This window comes from Taudactylus pleione, unplaced genomic scaffold (genome assembly GCF_031769625.1).
Source record: "Taudactylus pleione unplaced genomic scaffold, aTauple2 ptg000129l, whole genome shotgun sequence".
Classification (NCBI taxonomy): Eukaryota; Metazoa; Chordata; class Amphibia; order Anura; family Myobatrachidae; genus Taudactylus; species Taudactylus pleione.
Genome location: NW_028284531.1, coordinates 18,026,316 through 18,048,570, shown reverse-complemented (window position 1 = coordinate 18,048,570; position 22,255 = coordinate 18,026,316). Strand labels below are relative to the sequence as shown.

The 22,255-nt window shown below is 44.8% G+C and overlaps 1 protein-coding gene across 5 annotated transcripts; it reads right to left on the bottom strand.

Moving 5' to 3' along the window:
* Nucleotides 1-1,452: 1,452 nt before the first annotated feature.
* Nucleotides 1,453-20,768, bottom strand: RCCD1 (RCC1 domain containing 1). Of its 5 annotated transcripts, none has more exons than XM_088472914.1 (8): nt 20,106-20,768; nt 19,445-19,663; nt 10,338-10,491; nt 10,139-10,260; nt 4,506-4,583; nt 4,278-4,421; nt 3,215-3,244; nt 1,453-1,622 (listed from the first exon to the last, which is right to left on the bottom strand). In XM_088472914.1, the coding sequence occupies exons 1-8, from the start codon at nt 20,269-20,271 to the stop codon at nt 1,474-1,476; spliced, it is 1,062 nt and encodes a 353-aa protein (XP_088329040.1). In that variant the 5' UTR covers nt 20,272-20,768; the 3' UTR covers nt 1,453-1,473. The 5 variants fall into 5 exon arrangements, with proteins under 5 accessions (XP_088329040.1, XP_088329042.1, XP_088329041.1 ...); XM_088472916.1 differs by having other exon boundaries at nt 4,506-4,580; XM_088472915.1 differs by having other exon boundaries at nt 10,142-10,260.
* Nucleotides 20,769-22,255: the final 1,487 nt, after the last annotated feature.

Sequence of the window (22,255 nt, the reverse complement as noted above, 5' to 3'; positions counted from 1 at the left end):
TGACTCCATACATATTGAACGGTTTACGTATTTATTTGTTTCAGCAAGCGCAACCCTACTTTAATGAGACACATAGAAGACCTTGCTTACCACCCAAACAAACCTGTAATTATTAAAATCAATATATAGGTCAATATATACACTCACAAACTTTACAGCATACCTGGGCAAACAGTTGGTCGCGATCTACAGGTAGTTAGCGGGGCATTCACCAGTAGATCGAGACCAGCTTAACAAAAATAAAACCGCTGGTGGCTTCTGGGGCCCTGTTCCTGGTAGTACAGGTGATGTCACACGCATGCTGTGAGGAGCTTGCAAATGGCCCATGGAAGCCCAGCACCCAGCTGTGCAACACATGGGTGATGTCATGTGCGCTGTGAGAAGCCAGAAATCTACGCTGCAGATCCAGTCAGCCAGCCCAAGCAGTCACAGAGTGGGATTGAAGATTTGTCAGATAAGTGGGCATAATTATTAGGGTTATTATTTGAGGTGGAAATTATTATTGGTGCAATTATTAAACAATAGCACCAAAAACAATGCTCACATCACATAATAGCACCAATATTAATGCTAATTTCTCTTCTTGAAAGTTAAAGGTTTTAGGAATGGGGAACAGAAATAAATAGAATAGAAAACAAGATTGCACTGTGACTGAGTACTGTGGGAATGGGCTTGTCTAATGTTAGCTGCTCTGGTGCCAACATGCTGGGTTTGCGTTATTCACTTAGGAACCAACTTTTGGCACTCTGTTTTATTATATTTAGAGGGAGTAAAGAAAAAGTCAAACTAGTTCACAGTGGTATTTCAGCCATAGGAGACCTCCACATTTGCTGCTTCTCAAATGGAATTGAGATTCATGTGGACATAAGAGAAAAAATATAGAATGACAGCATTTTGTGTTTGCAATTAGTCACAGCTGCACGGATCCCTCTGAGCTGTGCTACAATATTCTTTATAAAACAAACATGAGTGTCATCCACCCTTCTAAAAGTACAACCCGTGGTACGCAATAATGGTCTCTACTGCCAACAATCCCGTATGCAAATACCATCACACAGTAAAGCTAGGCACACACTACACAACTATCTGATCAGTCTGGCTGGTTGGACTGACAATCTAGTAATGTATGGGAGCAAATGACAATCGACTATTTGCTCCCAAACACAGATAATTGTGTAGTGTGTACCTAGCTTTATGTTCATGTGTGTGTAGTAAGGGGTTTTCTGGAGTTTTTGTGCTTATGCATTAGCAAAAGATTGTTTAACTGAGCAAACATCGGCATAGCGTTGTCCTCTGACGTTGGTAGATCACCACTAAGTAAGGGAAGAAAGTAGTCACCAGGTCACAAAAGTCTGACCATCACCGTCTTCAATGTTGTCTGTACTTCACATGGTGAGATATCCGAGTCCCACTAGACCTCCTGTATTGCAGGCATAATAAAACAATGTCATAAAAACTCCTTATTTAATCCCTTTATTTAGTTTCCTGAAGGCACAATACATATGTATTCCAATATCTACACGTCACATCTTTTACACATAATTTATTCTGGGGAAAAAATTCAACCCGTTTTGGGTGATCCGAGCTCTTTGTGTCCCCATGGCCGAGCTGACCATATTTTCCTATTGGGTAGAAAATGAAATAAAAATATATTAGTTCAGAAATGTACAGATTATACTGAATTGGATCATAAAATTGTGCATGTACGGTTCATTTCATAAAGTGACCTGTTTAACTAAAAACAAGTTCCCTTTTACTACAGACGTGTCCTTCTACATTATTGCTGCAGTCTTGCCAAACAGCCCTTCTCGGTGCGCCAGTCTTGTTTTTCACCCGAAAATGGGTCTTAGTCACCATCGGCTGTGACAAACCACTTCACGATACTTCCTGAATCTGTATACAAGGTGCTACGACGCAGCGGCAGCAGCTTTGCCACACCAAGTCCCGTTGTGCTCAGTATACAGATTCAGTCACACAGATATACAAGTGTCGTATTTTCAGGGAAAAAGATGCTTGGTGTAAGCAGAGTCGCATGGGACCTGAGGCTATGTGTATGAGGTCACATCTGTATGTATTACGGTATACAATGCCTGAATTCCTTCTATTAACTACAAACCAAGCTCAGCGTCACTGTGAATATCACTATAATTACAATGATATTACAGGGTAGGTAAATGCATGCAGTACATTTTTGCACCAAGATTTGTTAAAGCATCAATTGTTTTGTTTAGTTCCTTAAGATATATACATCTAGCTAATTCTTTCAATTATCCTGTGGCAACTTATGTGTGTAAATCGGAATTACAAATCAGTTTGTTGTCTGCTTTATATCAGAGGTTCCCAAACGCGGTACTTTAACAGTTCAGGTTTTAGAGAGATCCATGGTTGAGCACAGGTGGTTAAATCAAATTGACGCACTAATTAATCACCTGTGCTCAACCATGGATCTCTCTAAAACCTGAACTGTTGGGAGTGCCTTGAGGACCGCGTTTGGGAACCTTTGGCTTATGTATATTATTATTATTAGCAAACAGAACTTAAGAAATGTGAAGTTGTAATGATTAGTCTGAGTAAGTAGTATACAGCTGGTTTACACAGAGAGGAAAGTAGTGACCCATGTTTTATATTCCAAGTCTTACATCCTAAATCTGTCACACAAGAACCATGTTTCCTGCAACTGCAACAGCTTTTCTGTCCCTTGTCTAATTCACACATGGGCCAAAATGTAATAGCCTGCAATTTGTGTGCACCACCGATATAACGGCTAGATTTAAAGTGTCAATTTGTTTTACGGTAAAACCAACCTAGTTTTGCCTTAAAAATCGTCGTTTTAACTATTGCAGCTATCATGCGCCAGTGCCTGCAAATAGCTGCTTTTACATTTGGACCATGGTGCACTAGGGCAAGGGTACCCAACCACGGCCCTCAAGGCACATTAACAGTCCAGGCTTTAGTGATCTCCATGCTTGAGCACAGATGGTTAAATCAAAATAACGGAGGTACTAATAAAGACACCTGTGCTCAAGTATGGCTATCTTTAAAACCTGGACTGTTAAGTGTACCTTGAGGACCATGGTTGGGAACAAGTGCTCTAGTCAATACTGCAAATTTTTGTTTTCCTATCTAAATTCCTACATGTGTCAGGGTATTCTGCCAGAAAAAAAAGTGTATTTCCAGTTTTCAACTAGGAAATACAGGATTCGCCCTTACTTACCCCATCCCCATGTATACAGCTCACCACTACCTGCAGGCAGAAAAGCAAAGCATATAAACATGTGAAGGGAGTTCTCAAATCATAACAGCAGCAACTGTAGACAAATTCTGGCATCAATATTAAAATTGTGCACATTACCTAACGTCTGGCTCAGTGATATATCTGGGTCTTAAACAAATGACTTGCTGCATTCTTATACCCCTTTCAGACATACAACAGGAATTACCCTGCTCAGACCAAGGATTTTCTCCTGTGCAAAATCCCGGGTATTTGTTCGAGACATAAGTCCTCTGCCACTCCTCACCAGTCCCCTCTCCAGCTGCCACTGATGATGATATCATCCTGTAGCAGGCAGCCGGCTAATCACAATAGAGCCCCCGTTACCTATTTGCCCTGGTGGTCCAGCGGGAGAGCGGGCGGCCCGGCCACCCGCTGTTTCAGAGACCCGCCGGCGGGTGAAGCCGCCCCAATGCGGCTCCCTGCCTTACCTGAGTTCCTGGTGTTCGGCTGCAGTTGGGGTCCTCTATGTCTGAGGAGGTCCAGGCCGAGGTCACCAGCGCCATGGCTACCGGTACCGGGGGTGGTGGAGTGGACGCTCTCTGCGCTGCCCACTCAGTAAATTCCCGGGTAGCACCATTCAGACATGACCCGGGTAGTCTTTCCGGGACTGCAGTCAAAGGAAATTCCCTGGTCAATTGCAGGTTCGCCTACCCAAGAACGTGCAGGTACCTTTCAGACAGACATACACGAGATCCAGGGAATTTGGCCTAGGCAGGCCAAAATCCCAGGAATCTCACTATGTCTGAATCCCACAAAATGGCTGCCCGTGTGTGATTATGACAGGACCAATTTAAGTGTGCTCTATTAGAACACTATTCAATTATTCGTATCTTCAGCTCATATCTGAATCTAGACATATGAAAAAATGCGCTTATTACAGTGCTGATATATTACTAAAATAGATGTTAAAAGGTGAATAGTAATAAATGTTAGTATCAGTTTAGCTGTAGTGCTTGCCATTTTGCATATGCATGTAGAAGCATGTTTTTATGTCTGTCCTTACGTGTCACAGTCGCTGTGTGACGGGACCCACAGCTGATCTTTGATGCTTCGGCCTCTTGTGGTAAATCAATTAAAGCTGGGAAAGACTGGATTGCAATAAATTCACCATCTTCAACCCCAGTAGATTCCTCTTCTGACTTCATCCCTGAGCAAAGGAGAAGTTGGTATTATCTAACATGCTGTGTACTATCCCTTACAGTCACAGGAAGTACATAATATACAAGCTTACCTTGTTTTCCTAATGTCCTCGAAGGAAGTCCAAGTTGTCCAGATTCATTCCACCCCCAGCAATAAATATCTCCGCCTGCTGGATGAGGCAATAGAGTCATTCTGTCAAACCCATAGTTAATTTCATATTCCAGATAATTATTTGTCTAGATTCTACTTCATTATTTCACATACACAGATATTGTATTCATATAGTCCAAACATACCTTAGACCAGGGGTAGGTAATGTGTGGCACTCCAGCTGCTGTGGAACTACACACCCCAGCATGCCCTGCCAGTTTTGCAGTTAGGGCATGCTGGGAAGTGTAGTGCAACAGCAACTAGAGTGCCAGGCATTGTCTTAACCGATTTTACACGTATGTGCAAACACAGCACAGCTTGACCCATATGTGTATAATGGACCAGTTCTCTATAGGGATTATTGATTTTTATACCTCCCTTGCTTCTACAATGAACATTGGGTGAAAGCAGCAGAGATAAGGGGGACCAATGACGGCCCTTGTGTTTGAACAATTGGACACATTGCGTCAGAGCCAAGTGCCCTGGGCCCCCCTCTCTCAGGGGTTCCCCTACATCAGACTCCAACATTTGATGTTTTTTTTTTTTTTTCAAGTAAAAAAGTCCAAGAAACAAACATCATTCAGGACCCAATTACCATGGTTAGTAGATCAGGGCCAATCATATTGGGGCTGTGTCTGACTGATCTGCTTCTTGGTGGTTGGCCCACACTGGGACCAGCCCATCTATTACTTGTGCTGCACTTACTAACCCTCTTACCAGTCCCAGCGCTGTGCAGCTGCTGCCTGCTCCTCCAATATCTCAGGTGGCTGATACAGGACTGGATATTGCTAGCATCTGTCTGCCCCTATCAATATAAATTCAGGTACCAGCTTATTTTTGCCACTCCGTCATAACATGAGCTAACTCTGTGACTCTTATTTTGGCAGACATTTTATTATTGGTTGCTATAGATTGCTTACATTTACATTAAACAGCACACTAACTGAATATTGTGATTACAGTCCATTACCTATATATTTTTATATACTATTTTACATCATGTGTAAACTTCATTATTAAACGTAATTATTTTCACCTTATATCACACTCATTTATTTTTATCAATTTATTTATGCATTTTTATTGATTTGCATTTAATGGTTTCTTATATTATATAGGTAATTATTATAGACCTACAGATGTAGCCACGCTCATCTATCTTCGTCATGATGTATAGTGTGATATCGTGGTCGCAGGGCGGCGTATTTTGCCGCAGGGTGGCGCATTGAGGTTTAGTGTGGCGTATGGAGTTGCCGGCGAGTGTAATACTAGAGTTTGTCCACCAGATGCCGCTTTTGAAAATCACAACTACGCACGCGTGCGTTCAACCTAAAGTTATTACACATACAGGCGCTGAGCAATGCTGGGACCCCCGATCGCTTTATAAAGTCCTCAGCGCCCGCATTAAAAATATGAACTTGCAAAAAAAAATATGCCTGCACTCAGCTGTCTGTGCTTAGAAAACGCACGCATTTAAAAAAAACAAACAAAAAAAAAAAACCAATAATGCCGGGACCTCCGATCGCTTTATAAAGTCTTCAGCGCCATCATTAAAAAGGTAATCTTCTAAAAAAATGTTTTTGCTGTCTGTGCATTGAAGACGCACGCAGTTAAAAAAAAAAAAAAAAAACCTTGCCATTCATTGACATCATCTTTTAAGAACAGACAGCTGAGTTAAGGCATATTGTTTTGCAAGTTAATATTTTAAATGTGGGCACTGAGGACTTTATAAAGTGAACGGGGGTCCTGACATTCTGGGAGCGCACTGCAGAAAGTGACGCTCAGCGCCTGTACAGTACAGTACTGTATGGGTAATCGGCGTTACCACTAGTTTCCATTAGTGGAGCAATCACCACCCAGTGGTGAAGCTATGTAATTGCAGGCTGTGGATTCTCTTGCGTCTTAGTACGCCTAATCGTGATATTTTTATGGTGCAACTAGGCTGTCTGTATGGCGTGATTGCAGCAACAATGAGCGTGGCTACATCTGTATATTATATAGGTATTGTTTTCACACAGTGCTGTATACGTTTTTTATTTTTAAATGTACAATTATCTTGATAATTCCACCAGAGTTGGTGACACAAATACACAGGGCTCCATTTAAGAATGAGACATATCTTTAATATATCGATTATGTCTTGAGTGCTCTAATCCATCTATACCCTCTTATGTTTCTGCTTGGCATGGTGAATTGGGAAGGGAACTAACAGAGGATCAGTGGTCACAAATATTCGATTTTACCTTTGCTAGTTCCTCTTCACTCCAAGTTTTGGAAACCCAATACAAGATCTTGGCTAGGTGGTATAGGTGCCCTGTTCACATTCACCGGATGTTCCCAAATTTATCTAATCTATGCTGGCGTTGTAGTCAAGCAGTAGGCACTCCTCTCCATATTTGGTGGCAATGCCCAATAATAGCTGACTTTTGGGGGAAGGGTCGACAATTATCGGAATTGATCACTGGTCTTCCTTTATCTGATAAACCTGAGTTTTGGTTACTAAATCTATCAGACTTTCCTATATCCATATATAAAAAATCCTTGTTGCGTCATCTGGTGAATGCAGCGAAGGCTACTGTACCATGTTATTGGAGATCTTCGATTTGTCCTCCTATCTCTTGATTGTTTCAGAGAATAGATCAGTATATGTGTATGGAAGATCTCTCCTTGTCGAAATCATCTTCCTCAGATTTTACAAGCACTTGGCATTGCTGGCTGATTTTTAAAGAGTCTGCTGAATACAAAATAAATACTCTAATGCCTCTTAGGATATAGCGACCTTCTTCCTTTCCCCACTATTTTTCTTTCCTTATATATACTTTTTCCTTTCTTCATTTTTGTATATCTTATTTTATTAGTTATGTTTGTTTTTGTTCTTTTATTTTATTTAGCAACGTTCGAAAGCATGATTAAATACTAGGCGACCTGGAACTTTTTCTTTTTCGCTCTTTTACTCCATGTTTTGTGACTATATTTGTATTGTTATTTGTACTTACAGTCAGGTCCATAAATATTGGGACATTGACAGAATTTTCAGATTTTGGCCTCTATTCACCACCACAATGGCTTTGAAACGAAACAAACAAGTTGTGCTTTAACTGCAGACTTTCAGATTTAATTTGAGGGTAATTACATCCAAATCGGGTGAACGATGTAGGAATTACAACGGTTTCCATATGTGCCTCCCACTTTTTAAGGGGCCAAAAGTAATGGGACTATCAACTCAAAAGCTATTTCATGGACAGGTGTGGGCTATTCCCTCGTTATTTCATTATCAATTAAGCAGGTAAAAGGTCTGGAGTTGATTCTAGGTGTGACATTTGCATTTGGAATCAGTTGCTGTCAACTCGCAATATGAGATCCAAACAGCTGTCACTATCAGTGAAGCAAGCCATCATTAGGCTGAAAAATCAAAACAAACCCATCAGAGAGATAGCAAAAACTTTAGGTGTGTCCAAATCAACTGTTTGGAACATTCTTAAAAAGAAAGAACGCACCGGAGAGCTCAGCAACACCAAAAGACCCGGAAGACCACGGAAAACAACTGTGGTGGATGGCAAAAGCATTATTTCCCTGGTGAAGAAAAACCCCTTCACAACAGTTGGCCAAATCAAGAACACTCTCCAGGAGGTAGGTGTATATGTGTCAAAGTCAACAATCAAGAGAAGACTTCACAAGAGTGAATATAGAAGGTTCACCACAAAATGAAACCATTGGTGAGCCACAAAAACAAGAAGACCAGATTAGAGTTTGCCAAACAACATCTAAAAAAGCCATTACAGTTCTGGAACAACATCCTATGGACAGATGAGACAAAGATCAACTTGTACCAGAGTGATGGGAAGAGAAGAGAAGGAAAGGAACTGCTCATGATCCAAAACATACCACCTCATCAGTGAAGCATGGTGGTGGTAGTGTCATGGCGTGGGCATGTATGGCTGCCAATGGAACTGGTTCCCTTGTATTTATTGATGATGTGACTGCTGACAAAAGCAGCAGAATGAATTATGAAGTGTTTCGGGCAATATTATATGCTCATATTCAGTCAAATGCTTCAGAACTCATTGGACGGCGCTTCACAGTGCAGATGGACAATGACCCGAAGCATACTGCAAAAGCAACCAAAGAGTTTTTTAAGGCTAGAAAGTGGAATGTTATGCAATGGCCAAGTCAATCCCCTGACCTGAATCCGCTTGAGCATGCATTTCACTTGATGAAGACAAAACTGAAGGGAAAATGCCCCAAGAACAAGCAGGAACTGAAGACATTTGCAGTAGAGGCCTGGCAGAGCATCACCAGGGATGAAACCCAGCGTCTGGTGATGTCTATGCGTTCCAGACTTCAGGCTGTAATTGCCTGCAAAGGATTTGCAACAAAGTATTAAAAAGTGAAAGTTAGATTTAGGATTGTTTAGTTTGTCCCATTACTTTTGGCCCCTTAAAAAGTGGGAGGCACATATAGAAACCACTGTAATTCCTACACCGTTCACCTGATTTGGATGTAATTACCCTCAAATTAAATCTGAAAGTCTGCAGTTAAATCACATCTTGTTTGTTTCATTTCAAAATCATTGTGGTGGTGAATAGAGGCCAAAATCTGAAAATTCTGTCAATGTCCCAATATTTATGGACCTGACTGTATTTGGTGTTTATGTAGGCCGCTGGAGGCCATATATGTACTGTGCTATATTTGATTTAAATAAAAACAGATTACACAAAAAAAAAAGAATGAGACATAACCCCATTAGCATTCACTAAAGGTGTTATGAGCTCTGTTTAGTATTTAGCAAATAGCAGTCACGTTAACGCTTATGCTATTTCTATATGACGTAAGTGGTATGGTCCTCATGGGTAATCAGCAGAGCATTCCCAACTTCAGCTAAACCTTTCAGTATTTGCCGAATCTTCATCTGGTTTGGGCACAATGCGTATGAGCAGGCAGCCGTCGGGCATGTGCCTTAGTGAACAACCCATTGCTGGCAGCAGTAGGCACCCAGGAGTTGAGATCACTGCTGACGAGGAGGAAGCTGCTGGACTTCGCCGGACAGGTAAGTAATGTCAAATACTTTATTACTATATGTTAATACATTAAGAAGAATCATTGTGATACTAAGCGAAATATGCCGCCAGTATTTGGCCTTAGTAATAAATGGGACTCATGGCTAGGCTCTATATTTAAGGTGCTCGTGTGTGATGATTAGTATTGTGTTACATCAAAATTGAATAAACTTTTTATTTAATTTTGATGGAATTGGTCTCACTGCTTCTTTCATAATTCTACATACTACTGGCTCTCTCCGTCATGAATGATGACCCTATGCATTTAGTTTTAGACACAAGGGCCCCCCTGTTCTAAGTGACCTGGGCCCCCCAAAGCCCTAATCCAGCTCTGCATTGAATGACTTTGGTATTTCTTTGTGTTTTCTTGTAAAGTGAATCTCATGATAATGTACCCCTACCCAAATATTACAGGTATGAGATGGCAAGTCATGTGACATCTGATAATAAACAGTGTATATAGTTTTCTTATTCCATATATTACATCAGCTTTGTATTTACAGGGAATTAATATTACCACCGATGCAGGCTGTATGCCATCCTCCTGCTGCCACTTCACCCATTGGCACACCGTGCAAAGCTTCCACTACCCGAGGTTCTGAAACATCTTCCACATCTTCATGTCCAAGTTGCCCATGTCTGATAATCAGAGGAGCAAAGTAAAATACAAGGTCACCTTGTGTCGTTGTCTGTAATAGGCCACGTGCCTGTCATACCTCCCTGCTCCCCAGGTCAGCACCGTCCCATCAGACGTCAGTAGCACCGCATGCTCATTTCCCAGAGCCATCTTCTGGGCCTGGACTGTGGCTGGGAGCTCCCTGAAGAATGGCGGCTGAGGGAATACGTGTCCTTTGGCAACCAATGGGAAAGCTATAAATATGGCAGACAGTATTGTTCATTCTCATACATTATTTATACAAATTATCTACATCAGTGGTTCTAAAACTCTGTCCTCAGGACCCCACACAGATCACGTTTTCCAGGACACCCTGCAAATGTACAGATGTAATCATTACTCACTGACGCATTTTAAAAGATAGACAGATGGAGCTAATAATTTCACTTATGATTCTGTGAGGAGACCTGGAAAACATGCACTGTTTGGGGTCCTGAGGACAGAGTTTGAGAACCTGTAATTTACATTACTAAAACATTATGATATCTTTATAGGATAGGATTTTTGTTATCTTAATCTGAAATCCATTATCTAGAAAGTTTAAAAAATATGAGATATGGTAAGAACTTACCCTTGTTATCTCTATTTCTACGAAGTCCATAGGGTTCCACAGGATACCTTGGGTATAGGTGATGACGTCAGTCTTCAGGCACCACAGAGTTAAAGTTTTCAGCCTCCCAGGATGCATCTGGGTCCCTCTCCTATACCCCGCCCCCGGGCCAAGGCATCTCAGTTACGTCACAAGCCATAGGCCGGAGGAGGAGAAGAAAGAGAGAGAAGTAAAAAAAAAACCTGGACACTCACAAGAATCACATTCTCACCATAGGGAGACGGAAAAACCGGTGACCAGAATAAAGCCCATCTGCAGTACAGGTGCGACAGGGCGGGAGTCCTGTGGAACCCTATGGACTTCGTAGAAATAGAGATAACAAGGGTAAGTTCTTACCATATCTCATATTTTCTACTTCAGGGTCCATAGGGTATCCACAGGATACCTTGGGGATGTCCCAAAGCAGTATCCTTTAAGGGTGGGGACGCTCCTGTGCTGAGAGGAGAATCCGCCGCCCGAAGGAAGCATCCTGAGAGGCAAAGATGTCAAAAGCGTAATACCTCACAAAGGTATTGACAGAAGACTACGTAGCAGCCTTGCAGATCTGAACTGCAGAGGCACCACGTCTAGCTGCAAACGAAGGACCCACAGACCTAGTGGAATGAGCCCTCACCAAGAAGGGAACTGGAAGACCTTCATGAAGATAAGCTTCTGAAATTGCCATACGAATCCAGCCTGCCAAAGTCTACTTTGAAGCAGGCCAACCCTTTTTACGGAAGCCATAGAGGACAAACAAGGCGTCCAACTTCCTAAAAGAAGAAGTGCGGTCAACATAAATTCTCAATGCCCGCACAACATCCCAAGTGGCGTCACCCACTGAAAGTCCAGGTGAATTGAAAGCCGGCACAACAATTTCTTCATTGATGTGAAAACTGGATACCACTTCGGGAAGGAATCCCGGACGAGTGCGAAGCACCGCCCTATTCCTATGAAAAATCAGAAAAGGGGGTCTACAAGAGAGAACCCCTAAATCCGAAATCCGTCTGGCCGAGGCAATGGCCAGAAGGAATATGGTTTCAGCTGTAAGCCATTTAAAGTCCACTGAGTCCAGTGGTTCAAACGGCGGCCCCTAGAGAACTCTCAGGACCACAGCCCAATTCCAAGGCGCCACCGGTGGAACAAAAGGTGGCTGAATGCGAAGAACACCTCGCATAAAGGTGTGCACATCAGAGAGCGCAGCAATCCTACGATGAAACCAGACTGACAGGGCAGACACCTGCACTTTCAGAGAAGCCAGGCGAAGCCCATGATCCAGTCCAGCCTGTAGGAAAGCCAACACCCTAGACAGGCGGAACTCCCTAAGGGATTACCCTCTAGGTCTACACCACCGGAAGAAAGTATGCCACACACGATGGTAGATTCTTGCCGAGGAAGGTTTACGAGCTCTTAGTATGGTTTGCACCACGGAGCTAGAAAAACCCTCTGGACCTTAGCATGACCGTTTCAACAGCCACACCGAGTCAGGTCTGGGTGAAGACAAGGACCCTGTGACAGCAGATTCGGTCGTAATGGTAACCTCAGAGGAACGTCTACTGACAGACTCTGGAGGTCGGAGAACCAGTGCCGTCTGGGCCACTCGGAAGCTATCAACAGTAGCGTACCTCCTTCTTGATTTGAATTTCCGTAATACCCGCGGAAGAAGGGAAAACAGAGGGAAAAGGTAGGCAAACTGGAACGTCTACTAGACGGACAGGGCATACACCAGAGACGCCTTTTCGTCTCATGTTCGAGACCCGTACACCGGCAACTTGTTGTTGTGCCGGGACACCATGAGGTCTATCTCTGGAAGACCCCACTTGTCCACCAGACTCCGAAAGACGTCCTGGTATAAAGACCACTCTCCCGGTTCCTCCTTGCTGGTTTAAATAGGCCACCGTGGTGGCGTTGTCCGACGGGACCTGCACAGGGTGACCCTGGAGAACCGGCTGTGCCCGCTGGAGAGTTCTTGACACCGCATGGAGCTCCAAAATGCTTATTGGAAGCTCCGCTACCGCCCGAGTCCACCTGCCCTGAAACAAGTGTGGACCCGTGACAGCTCCCCAGCACCGGAGACTGGCGTCCGTTGTTAACAGGACCCAGTTCGCCACCCAGAACGGGCGACCCTTGTTGAGGTGGGTCGTCTGCAAACACCAGGTTAGAGGCAGGCGAACATCCGGAGTGAGCCCCATCGTCTGGGACTTGAGACACTGAGGCAATCCATTCCATCTGGACCGGATCAATAGCAGCAGAGGTTTGGAGTGAAATTGGGCGTACTCCACCATGTCGAATACCGACACCATTGAGCCCAATAACCTCTTTGCCAAGTGTATCGACACTCGACGACACTGCAGACAACTGCGCACCCTCAACTACAAAGCAAGGATCTTTTCCTCCGTCACAAAGATCCACTGCTGCCTGGAGTCCAATAAGGCCCCGAGGTGCAGCATCCTCTGAGACTGGGTGAGAGTGGACCTCTGCCAGTTTGTCAACCAGCCGTGACGTTGCAGTACCGCAATCGTCAGATCCAGATGGTGTAAAAGAAGCTCTGGAGACCCCGCTATCAACAGGAGGTCGTCCAGATAAGGCAACAGTCGGACTCCCTGCGCCCGCTGGAGAGCCGCCATGACCGCCATGACCTTGGTGAATACCCGTGGAGCAGTCACCAGGCCAAAAGGCAGTGCCCGGAACTGGAAATGTTGGAAACATGAACTGCTGATGGCGCAAAAGAATAGGGACATGCAAGTAAGCGTCCTGGATGTCCAATGACACCATGTATTCCCCAGGTTCCAGTGCCAGAATAATGGACCGCAGGGTCTCCATCTGAAACAGAGGCACCCTCAAGGACTTGCTGAGGGCCTTTAGGTTTAGTATTGAACGGTAAGACCCATTGGGTTTCTGCACCAAAAATAGAATGGAATAGAAACCCAGGCCCCTCTGGGAAATTGGAACATGCACTGCGACCAGCACCGGGCGAACTGAAGCAGGCGCCCCCCACTTTGGGGTCCCCCAAAAGGAGGCCTGGACCGTCAGGCCGCAGGTTTGTTTTCTGACCTAGGAGCCGGACGTCTGGTACTCCAGACCTGTTTCTTGGGCTTGGACAATTTCTTGGCCCCAGCCTGCCGTGGAAAGGACTGTACTTTAGGCCTACCTTGGGCCCTGTGAGGCCAAAAGGACGACCCACCAGCACTAGAAGGAATCGTAGCAGACAGAAGACATGCAGATTTTGCTGCTGCCAACGTAACTACAATTTTGTCCAGATCTTGACCAAATAGTACCTGTCCAGACCTTCTAATCCCTTTTTGGAATCCGCGTCCGCTTTCCAAGAACGCAACCATAAGGTGCGACGAGCAGCCACGGCTGCAGAAGAGATCCTAGAGGTGAGCATACAAATATCTAAGGCCGCTTCATTAATGTAAGTGGCCGAGTCTCGGAGATTGCCCACCAACTCGGTCAGAGTCCAAAGACGCCTCCAAATTATCCGCCCAGCGCTCCATAGCTCTGGCTACCCAACACACGGCCAGAGCCGGTCTGGATGCTTCCCTGCAAGGGAATAAACGGATTTGAGGCAGATCTCCACCTTGCGGTCAGTGACATCCTTCAAGGATGACATCGAAGGCATAGACAACGTGGCACTTTTGACTAGGCGTGTGACATGTGAATCCACTTGCGTAGGGGATTCCCGCTTAGAAAAATAATTGACCGCAAACGGATAAGCCACGACTAAGCGTCTCTGGGGCTGAAACCGTTTACCTGGATTTTTCCACGCCTCCTCTAAATGATCCACTAATTGATCAGAAAGAGGGAACACCGTAGCCTCACCCTTAATATCCTTAAAAAGGCATATATGAATGTGGCCACCAAAGGATCAATATCCTCAATAACTAAAGCCGAGCGGACCGCTCGAATAATACCAGGGATATACACCTTGGACTTAGCGTCCGGCTCTTTGGTACGGAGAGGTTCTTGGTCAGATAGATCCAGAATCTCCCCATGATCTGACGTCTCATCGTCATCCCCATAAGGAGCAGATAAAGACGCCACCGGCCGTTATGAGGCCGCAACACAGACTCCCCCTGTAAAACATCGGACAAATGCTGAACCGATGTAGTTAAGAGTATTAACCCACGCAGGCTCCGGAGAAACCTGGGAAGGGACAGGGAGACTGTGGGGTACCATCAATTGTCTCGGGAACTCCCGCATGGGTGACGACACCACTGACTGCTGGGACAAACCCGTCTGGGTAAACGCAGGTGGCGGAGCTAGCTGGTCCACAAGGGTTGTAAGCGCCTTAGCGAAACAAGCCCAGGGAGGTTCCTGTACCGGGACCGTGACCATAATCGGCCGTGACAGTGCCAGGCACTGGGGGCATAACCCCTCCGCGTTACCCTCCCCCTCCGCTATTGGTACCTTACATTTAGTACACATGAGCTGGAGAGGAAAATCAGTCTCAGACATGATGGTAAGTATGTGACACTCACACCTATACGTATTGGTATAGTGTGAATAACACCCTGCACACCGCGCACCGCAAGGGCTTTGAGCAGAGCAAGATCAGGGACAGTAATAAAGCTGACAGTAGAAAGTGAAAGTACAGACAGCAGGCTAGCAGTTCAGTCACATACAATGCAGAAGAAACAAATCCCTGCACTATTAGTATTGATTCTCAACTACTCAGACCCTCAGGCTGGTAGGACTCAGCGCTGCATACACTGACCTGTGACAAACAGAGGAGAGGTATGCTGGGGGACCCAGACCGCAATGCCACCGCTCACAGGCTTCCAGCAGTGTTCACCATGCTTTAAAGATGGCCACCGAGGAGCAGAAGATGAAGGAGGCCAGCCTGGGGAGGACAGCTGACACACTGTGGCCAATCAGGCAGAGCAGAGAGGCTGTGTGCAGCAGGGGAGGCGCCGGCTGTGAGACAGGGAAAGCGCGCTCCCCTGGCATGCATTTAACCCCTGGGACGCCGCAGCGCATGCCGCTCAGCAGCGGCCCGCTGTCCCAGGGGGTAGTGGAAGCGCAGGTTGGTCGCCTGGCTCCACGCTGCAGCCAGTCCCCAGGGAGCCCCCTGCCTGGGGACTCAGGACCATGTGACCAGCGGGGACCCACCGCGGGACCCCGCTGCTTACCTGCATCCCCTTGGATCCGGCCATGGTCCAAAACATCTGGGGACACCGCTAGCCGTGACCCCAGATGTCTACCAGCATTCCCGGATCAGTACCGGCGTTCTGGTACCGGCGGGGTGTAGGGGAGACGGCATGGACGTCAGTACTGACTGTCCATGCTGTACTCCCAGATGTGCAGCCAGCGCTGCCTTTAAAAGAAACTTCAGGGGCTCTTCATAGCCCCCTCTGCACAGTGCCTCCGACTCCGGCCAGGCACCGACGAAACTGATATGCCTTGGCCCGGAGGCGGGGTATAGGAGAGGGACCCAGATGCATCCTGGGAGGCTGAAAACTTTAACTCTGTGGTGCCTGAAGACTGACGTCATCACCTATACCCAAGGTATCCTGTGGATACCCTATGGACCCTGAAGTAGAAAAACTGGAAAAGAAAAAAAATGTATGCTACTTTGTAATAATGGCTTCTCCCACAGTCACTGAGGAGAGCTGCTACATACAGGTCATTGTATATGTACATTTTTGGCATGGTGCTCAAGTTATGAAAAAAAAATCCCAAGCGTTAAGAATAATACATGAATTTTCTTCTGACTTACTGAATGTTTCTAATCTACTTTAAATAACAATGATTTACATTGAGGCGACTCTAGTTGAAATCTGTTGGTTCTGGATCTACATTTGACTCACAGTTGATCTCCAATCTGTTGTTTCTGGAAATTTCTATAGTTTAGGTAACTTGTGAAATGTAATGCATAGAGCAGTGTTTCCCAACCTCAAGGCACACTAACAGTCCAGGTTTTAGTGATATCCATGTTTAAGCACAGATGGTTAAATCAAAATAACAGAGGTACTAATTAAGACACCTGTGCTCAAGTATGGCTATCCTCAAAACCTGGAATGTAAGCAGACATGAAAACGACTGCACGATTACGAAATTGTAATTGTGCAGTCGTTTGTCAGTCTGTTATGAGCCTGCACTGAACGAGCAGTTGTGCAGTGCAGTCTCATCAATAATTTGCAAACATGCTCAACCTGACGTTATCGTCAGGTTGTCCAGCATGTTTGCACGATGATAGATGTCTAAACGACCAGCGGGAGCTCGCATTGCCAGTCGTTTTAGACATTTTTGCAAACGATTTATGAACGATTGAACAATCGTTATCGTTCAACTTAATCGTCTAGTGGATGGGCACCTTTAGTGTGCCTTGAGGACAGTGGCTGGGAACCCCTGGCACAGAGGGTCACGTTAATGCAGGTCGAAAGCCAATAGTGAAACATCCCCTAACCATGCGGTCATATCTGCTCTTCCTAACACAGGGGGAAGAACCATTACTTTACATAAGAACATTACATAACCACTTTTATATCCACCTTATACCAGGAAACAGTTGCATCTGTCAGTAATGCTGGCACAAGGAGAAACTGCTATGTGTCTGCAGTGATTAATGTAAAAATGACCCTGCCATCCAAGAGCCTCTGGCAAGTTATTGTCTAGTGTAGGGCAGAGGTCCTAGGAATTAGATAATCTATTTGCTATAAAGCAGATATTGTAATGACAAAACAAGAGCTAAGACACTAATATCCGACTTTATTGGCTACTAATGTTAGTAATTTGGTAGTCACGGAAATTCAATATAACTATGGGGGGAATTCAATTCAATGCGATAATGAATAGCAACGGTGAGGGAGCTTCCGAAGCTATTCAATTCAACGTGATGTTTGGGCGGGCTAAAGGATTTCTTCTTACACCCCCCTGAGGATGCAAGGAGAAATCCAACAAAAGTGCGGCTGTTTCCCGGCTTAGTTTGGCACCAACAGCCGGCACTTTAGTTGGAGAATGCCGGTTCTCGCGACTAAAAAATCCAGGTTACGTTGCGAGAACCGGCATTCTCTGACATAACCAATTCCCGACCAGGCAAACAGCGCAGTGTATTGAATAGCTCCGGGAGCTCTCTCCCGCTGCTATTCATCATCACATTTAATTGAATTCCCCCCTATGTGTTGTTGAAAATATGTAAATAAATTTTATCTTATGTGTGCATAATACAGGGGAACATATATGCTAGACACACTTTATGCTGTTTCTCTATACAGGACAGCCATTTTGTTGGACCTCAAATCCTGACCACGGTTCCATTTCCATCATAGGCCCACCCTCTGTCACCAATCCTGACTCTCAGGCTGCTGTATTGGTATGGACTGTCACAGTGACAAGAGGATATACACAAAAAGAATGACAAGTAGGAATATCCTCCCAACACGCATATTACAAATTAAATTTAAATTAGACAAAACATAAGGTATATATACAAAAATAGGATGAGTGCATACTGAAGGGACATTTCCTTAAAAAAACTTTGCCTGTTTTAAATTCCATACAAACGAACATATACGGTCTTTTCATATGAATGACTTCCATTACGCTACTTACAGCACTAGACCAAATCATTCCACCGTTTGCTCATTTCACTTCAACTATGATTCAGCCTATAAAGTGATTTTTTTTTTCTTCTTTCAGAACATTGAGCACAAATGCCTTGTTGTTTCTCTTCACCAGAATTTAAATACGTGTTCCCATTAAAATAATATAAACAGACCTGTCACCTCGATGCAGACAGGATTATATATAACTGCTATGACCATGCTGATCATGTGACTGACATCATAAACAGCTTCTGTGATGTCACTCAGCTTTGGTATATTACTGCTTGGCTCAGACAAGTCACTCATAAACTGCCTGTGAGTAAATGTGTAATGTGAATAAGCTTTTTTATATATACAAAAATGGTTTATGAACTTTTCTCTAATATATTACAGAATACAGTTCAGCTCATCATTTTAAATATTCATCCATTCCATTTCCTTTGTGAAATTGTCCATAATCCTGTATTTATATACTGGATGGAACATAAACACAAAACATAAGGGCGTGTTGCTTCCCTGGCCACCGAGTGTTCACTCCTAATACTAATAATAATTAACTTTCTTCAGAGGGATCAGTGATCCATATTGTAGTTCTAGTAGAGTTGTATTCACCTAGTGGTTGACGCAGCTCAAAATGACCATGTGCACATGGATTGCCCATGGGTGTGAGCCCCAAAGAGTAATTGGTGGATTAGGATTAAGCCTGCAACAGAAAATTACGAATTGATTCCCCCCCCCTACCCCAAGATCCAGAAGATCATACTCCAGCCTTTCATACAAGTGGTCTCTCGTCTCTCTAGAAAGCTGAAGGAAAAAATTAAGAGACTCCTTCAGAGCCGCCCCTATCCTATCCAGGCTCTGGATGTAATTATGGACTCTGTCCCGGTGGGCCCAGGGCAAATGCTAATTTTGCCCCTTTATTAATATGGAGCTGTATGTAAGAGGGAGCTCATCAAACCAGATAGGAGAAGACGGTAAGTGCATGCAGTTATGTATGATTATTAATGTATTTACCAGAATCATGTCCCACAGGTAGCTCCATTTTCCACATGGGTTTAGGCAGCATTCCCTCAACATCAATTGTGTTAATATCCCAGCATTCTGCCCGTTCTTTCAATAGAAGAATCATGTTTTTCTCTGAGGGGAGGACATCACGACAATCCAGGCCAGGGACACAGAGATACTGTTTGGGGCACCCGCTGATGAATCCGGAGAGTAGGAGAGAACCATCCTCTGCAACACATCAAGTCACACAAACTATAAATATCACTTTCAGGAACAGTTTGTAGATGAGCAGCCAATCCATGCAAGGCAAGTATAAGGCTCCCACTATCTTGAAACAAAAAGAAAACCAATATCTCTACATAATATAAAGTGTATACTAACCATAAAACTAACATTGTGCTACATTAAGATGATATTATCTATCATTTTAATGATCAAGGTGCCTCAGGTTACCATATTCCAAATTAAAATAAATGTTCCCTTAAAATACTTTAAGTAAAAGCGTATTTCCAAATAAACAATAGAGCCGTGGGGGTCCTAAACTCGGGACATTCTAATCCCATCCAGCTCCTGATGTTTATTCAAATCTGACTGTGCCGGGGATCAGCCAGGATGTCAGCACTTTGCGCCTACCCGAGTCTGAGAAAAGTATGACCACAAGGTGTCGCACCTGTCACGATGGCCGAGTAACTCCAGGACGGCTCCACTTTGCGGATTTGCTTGTTGCTCTCTTGTGTACCCCCATTAATTTGCAGCGGTTTGGGCAGATTTACAGTAAGTTCCTCTCCGAGCCCGAACTGTCCAAACCCGCTATACCCAAAACCAAACCACCGCATGTAGGACCGTGGAGAGCAATCAAAGGCCCTGGATCCTCGGACTAGATTATGTCACGAAGAGGTGAAAGCGGCAAAAAACAACAACGCTCTCTGCTTACGTAGTTTGTGCAGCTCATGCGTATATTATCTTGTTTACACGCTCCCTCTACTGAGCATAGAGTGTACTGCAGGCACAATCCATGTGCTGAGAGGACTGAGCAGCATTGCAGTGTATTGGACACAGTCGGGTTCCGAACTTTAGATACTTAGGGGCCCATTTATCAGAGCCGTAATTAGACTTTTTGTTGCCCTGTGCCAGATTATCCCCCCCCCCCTATTTTTTAAATAAGGAGATAAAACCCGAAAAAAAGGGCCATGGCCTCATGGGGAAGGGCCAGGGAAGAGATAGGGGAGGCCAGGAGATGCTGGGGATAAAATAAGAGGAAGCTACAAGTCAGGGCTGGCTCCAGGGCTAATAGCGCCCTGTGCCGACCAAGTGCTCTGTGCGTGACCGAAATTGGGTGTGTGGCCTAATTATCATATGCCACACCTCCTTACATGGTTATCTGAGGGGCGTGCCTGTATGGCACGCCTCCAAATAACGTCAGGCTGGGGGGAGCCTCACTAGCTGGGCTTTCCCTAGCCCTCTCTCGGCACTGAATGGATGCCGTGCGCATACACGTAGCATCCATTCAGACTCCGGGATCCCAGCACTGCTGCAGCGGTGGGGGTACCCAACCCTCCGATTTGACCACCCACGGGCCACTTCGGCCCACAGGCGGGACAGAAATCGGGATGCTGGGGAAGGGTGCGCACTCTATGGGTGGCGCCCCTGTTTAACCGCTCAGGTCGAACACCCCTAGAGCCGGCCCTGCTACAAGTGAGAATGATAATAAACAGAAAATTTACAGGCCCAGACAGTGCCCCCTGCCCTGTGCCTAGGCACAGGTCGCACTACCCTAGTTATGGCCCTGCCATTTATCATTGAATATTTGCTGTAAAATCCCCGAAAACACTCATTTCGGGGGTTTACCTCAAATATTAAGAATCCCTCTGATGTATTAAGGAGGCCGATACCTGCTATGATCCCTCCATTCCCACAGGTAGCCGCCTCCCCCTTAGGTTTCTATGGGGCAGGGCCGTAACTAGAGTAGTGCGACCTGTGCCATGGCACAGGGCACCACAGGTCAAGGGGGCGCTGTTTGGGCCTGTCAATTTTCTGTTTATCATCATTCTCACTTGTAGCTTCCTCTTATTTTATCCCCAGCATCTCCTGACCTCCTCTATCTCTTCCCTGGCCCTTCCCCATGAGGCCATGCCCCTTTTTTGGGTGTGTTCCTATTTGAAAAAAAGGGGGCACCAAAAAGTATAGATAGGGCTCTGCTATGGGGGATGCAATGCTGCTAGATTCACCAATATCCGGAATGCGATGCATTCCAGATATTGTCCCCCGCAGCGAACGCCATCTGAAGTTGGCATTAGCTGCTGTAGCCTATGGGCTACCACTGCATTGAATATGGACCCTTGTCTATCTAATTACTGTCTCTCTCTTATACCACACAGACATCAGTACCTCTAATCATTTCAGTAAATTAGTAATATTCTGCTTTGCAATTGAAGTTTAATCAATACATAAAATGGAGCTCCACAGAAACAGAAGTTGCAGCACTACTTGATAAACTGAAGTAATCTACAAAGGTAGAAGAAATAAGTAGGACATCTAAATATAAATGAATGGAACTGGATGTTTTACGTGATGGAGAAATATTTCATATTTCCTGAAATGTAACATGGTACAGAAATGCTTGTACTTCTTTTGGCATTAGGCCTATGACAGAGGATCCCAAACGCAGCCCTCAAGGCTCCCCAACAGTTCAGGTTTTAGAGATATCCATGGTTGAGCACAGGTGGTTAAATCAAATTGACTGCGGTACCACAGGTGGTTAAAACAAATGCCTGTAGGTTTGTATCCTAGGCTATAACAGGCCAGCGCCACAAACGTTAC

Bases quoted from the DNA above. Each gene is read 5' to 3' on its own strand.
- RCCD1 (XM_088472914.1), bottom strand. From the start codon at position 20,271: ATGCGGTGGTTTGGTTTTGGGTATAGCGGGTTTGGACAGTTCGGGCTC. The intron at 10,261-10,337 runs GTATGACAGGCA...TCTGATTATCAG, and splicing joins CTGACCTGGGGAGCAGGGAG to ACATGGGCAACTTGGACATG. The intron at 1,623-3,214 runs GTAAGTAAGGGC...TCTACCCAATAG, and splicing joins GCTGTATACATGGGGATGGG to GAAAATATGGTCAGCTCGGC.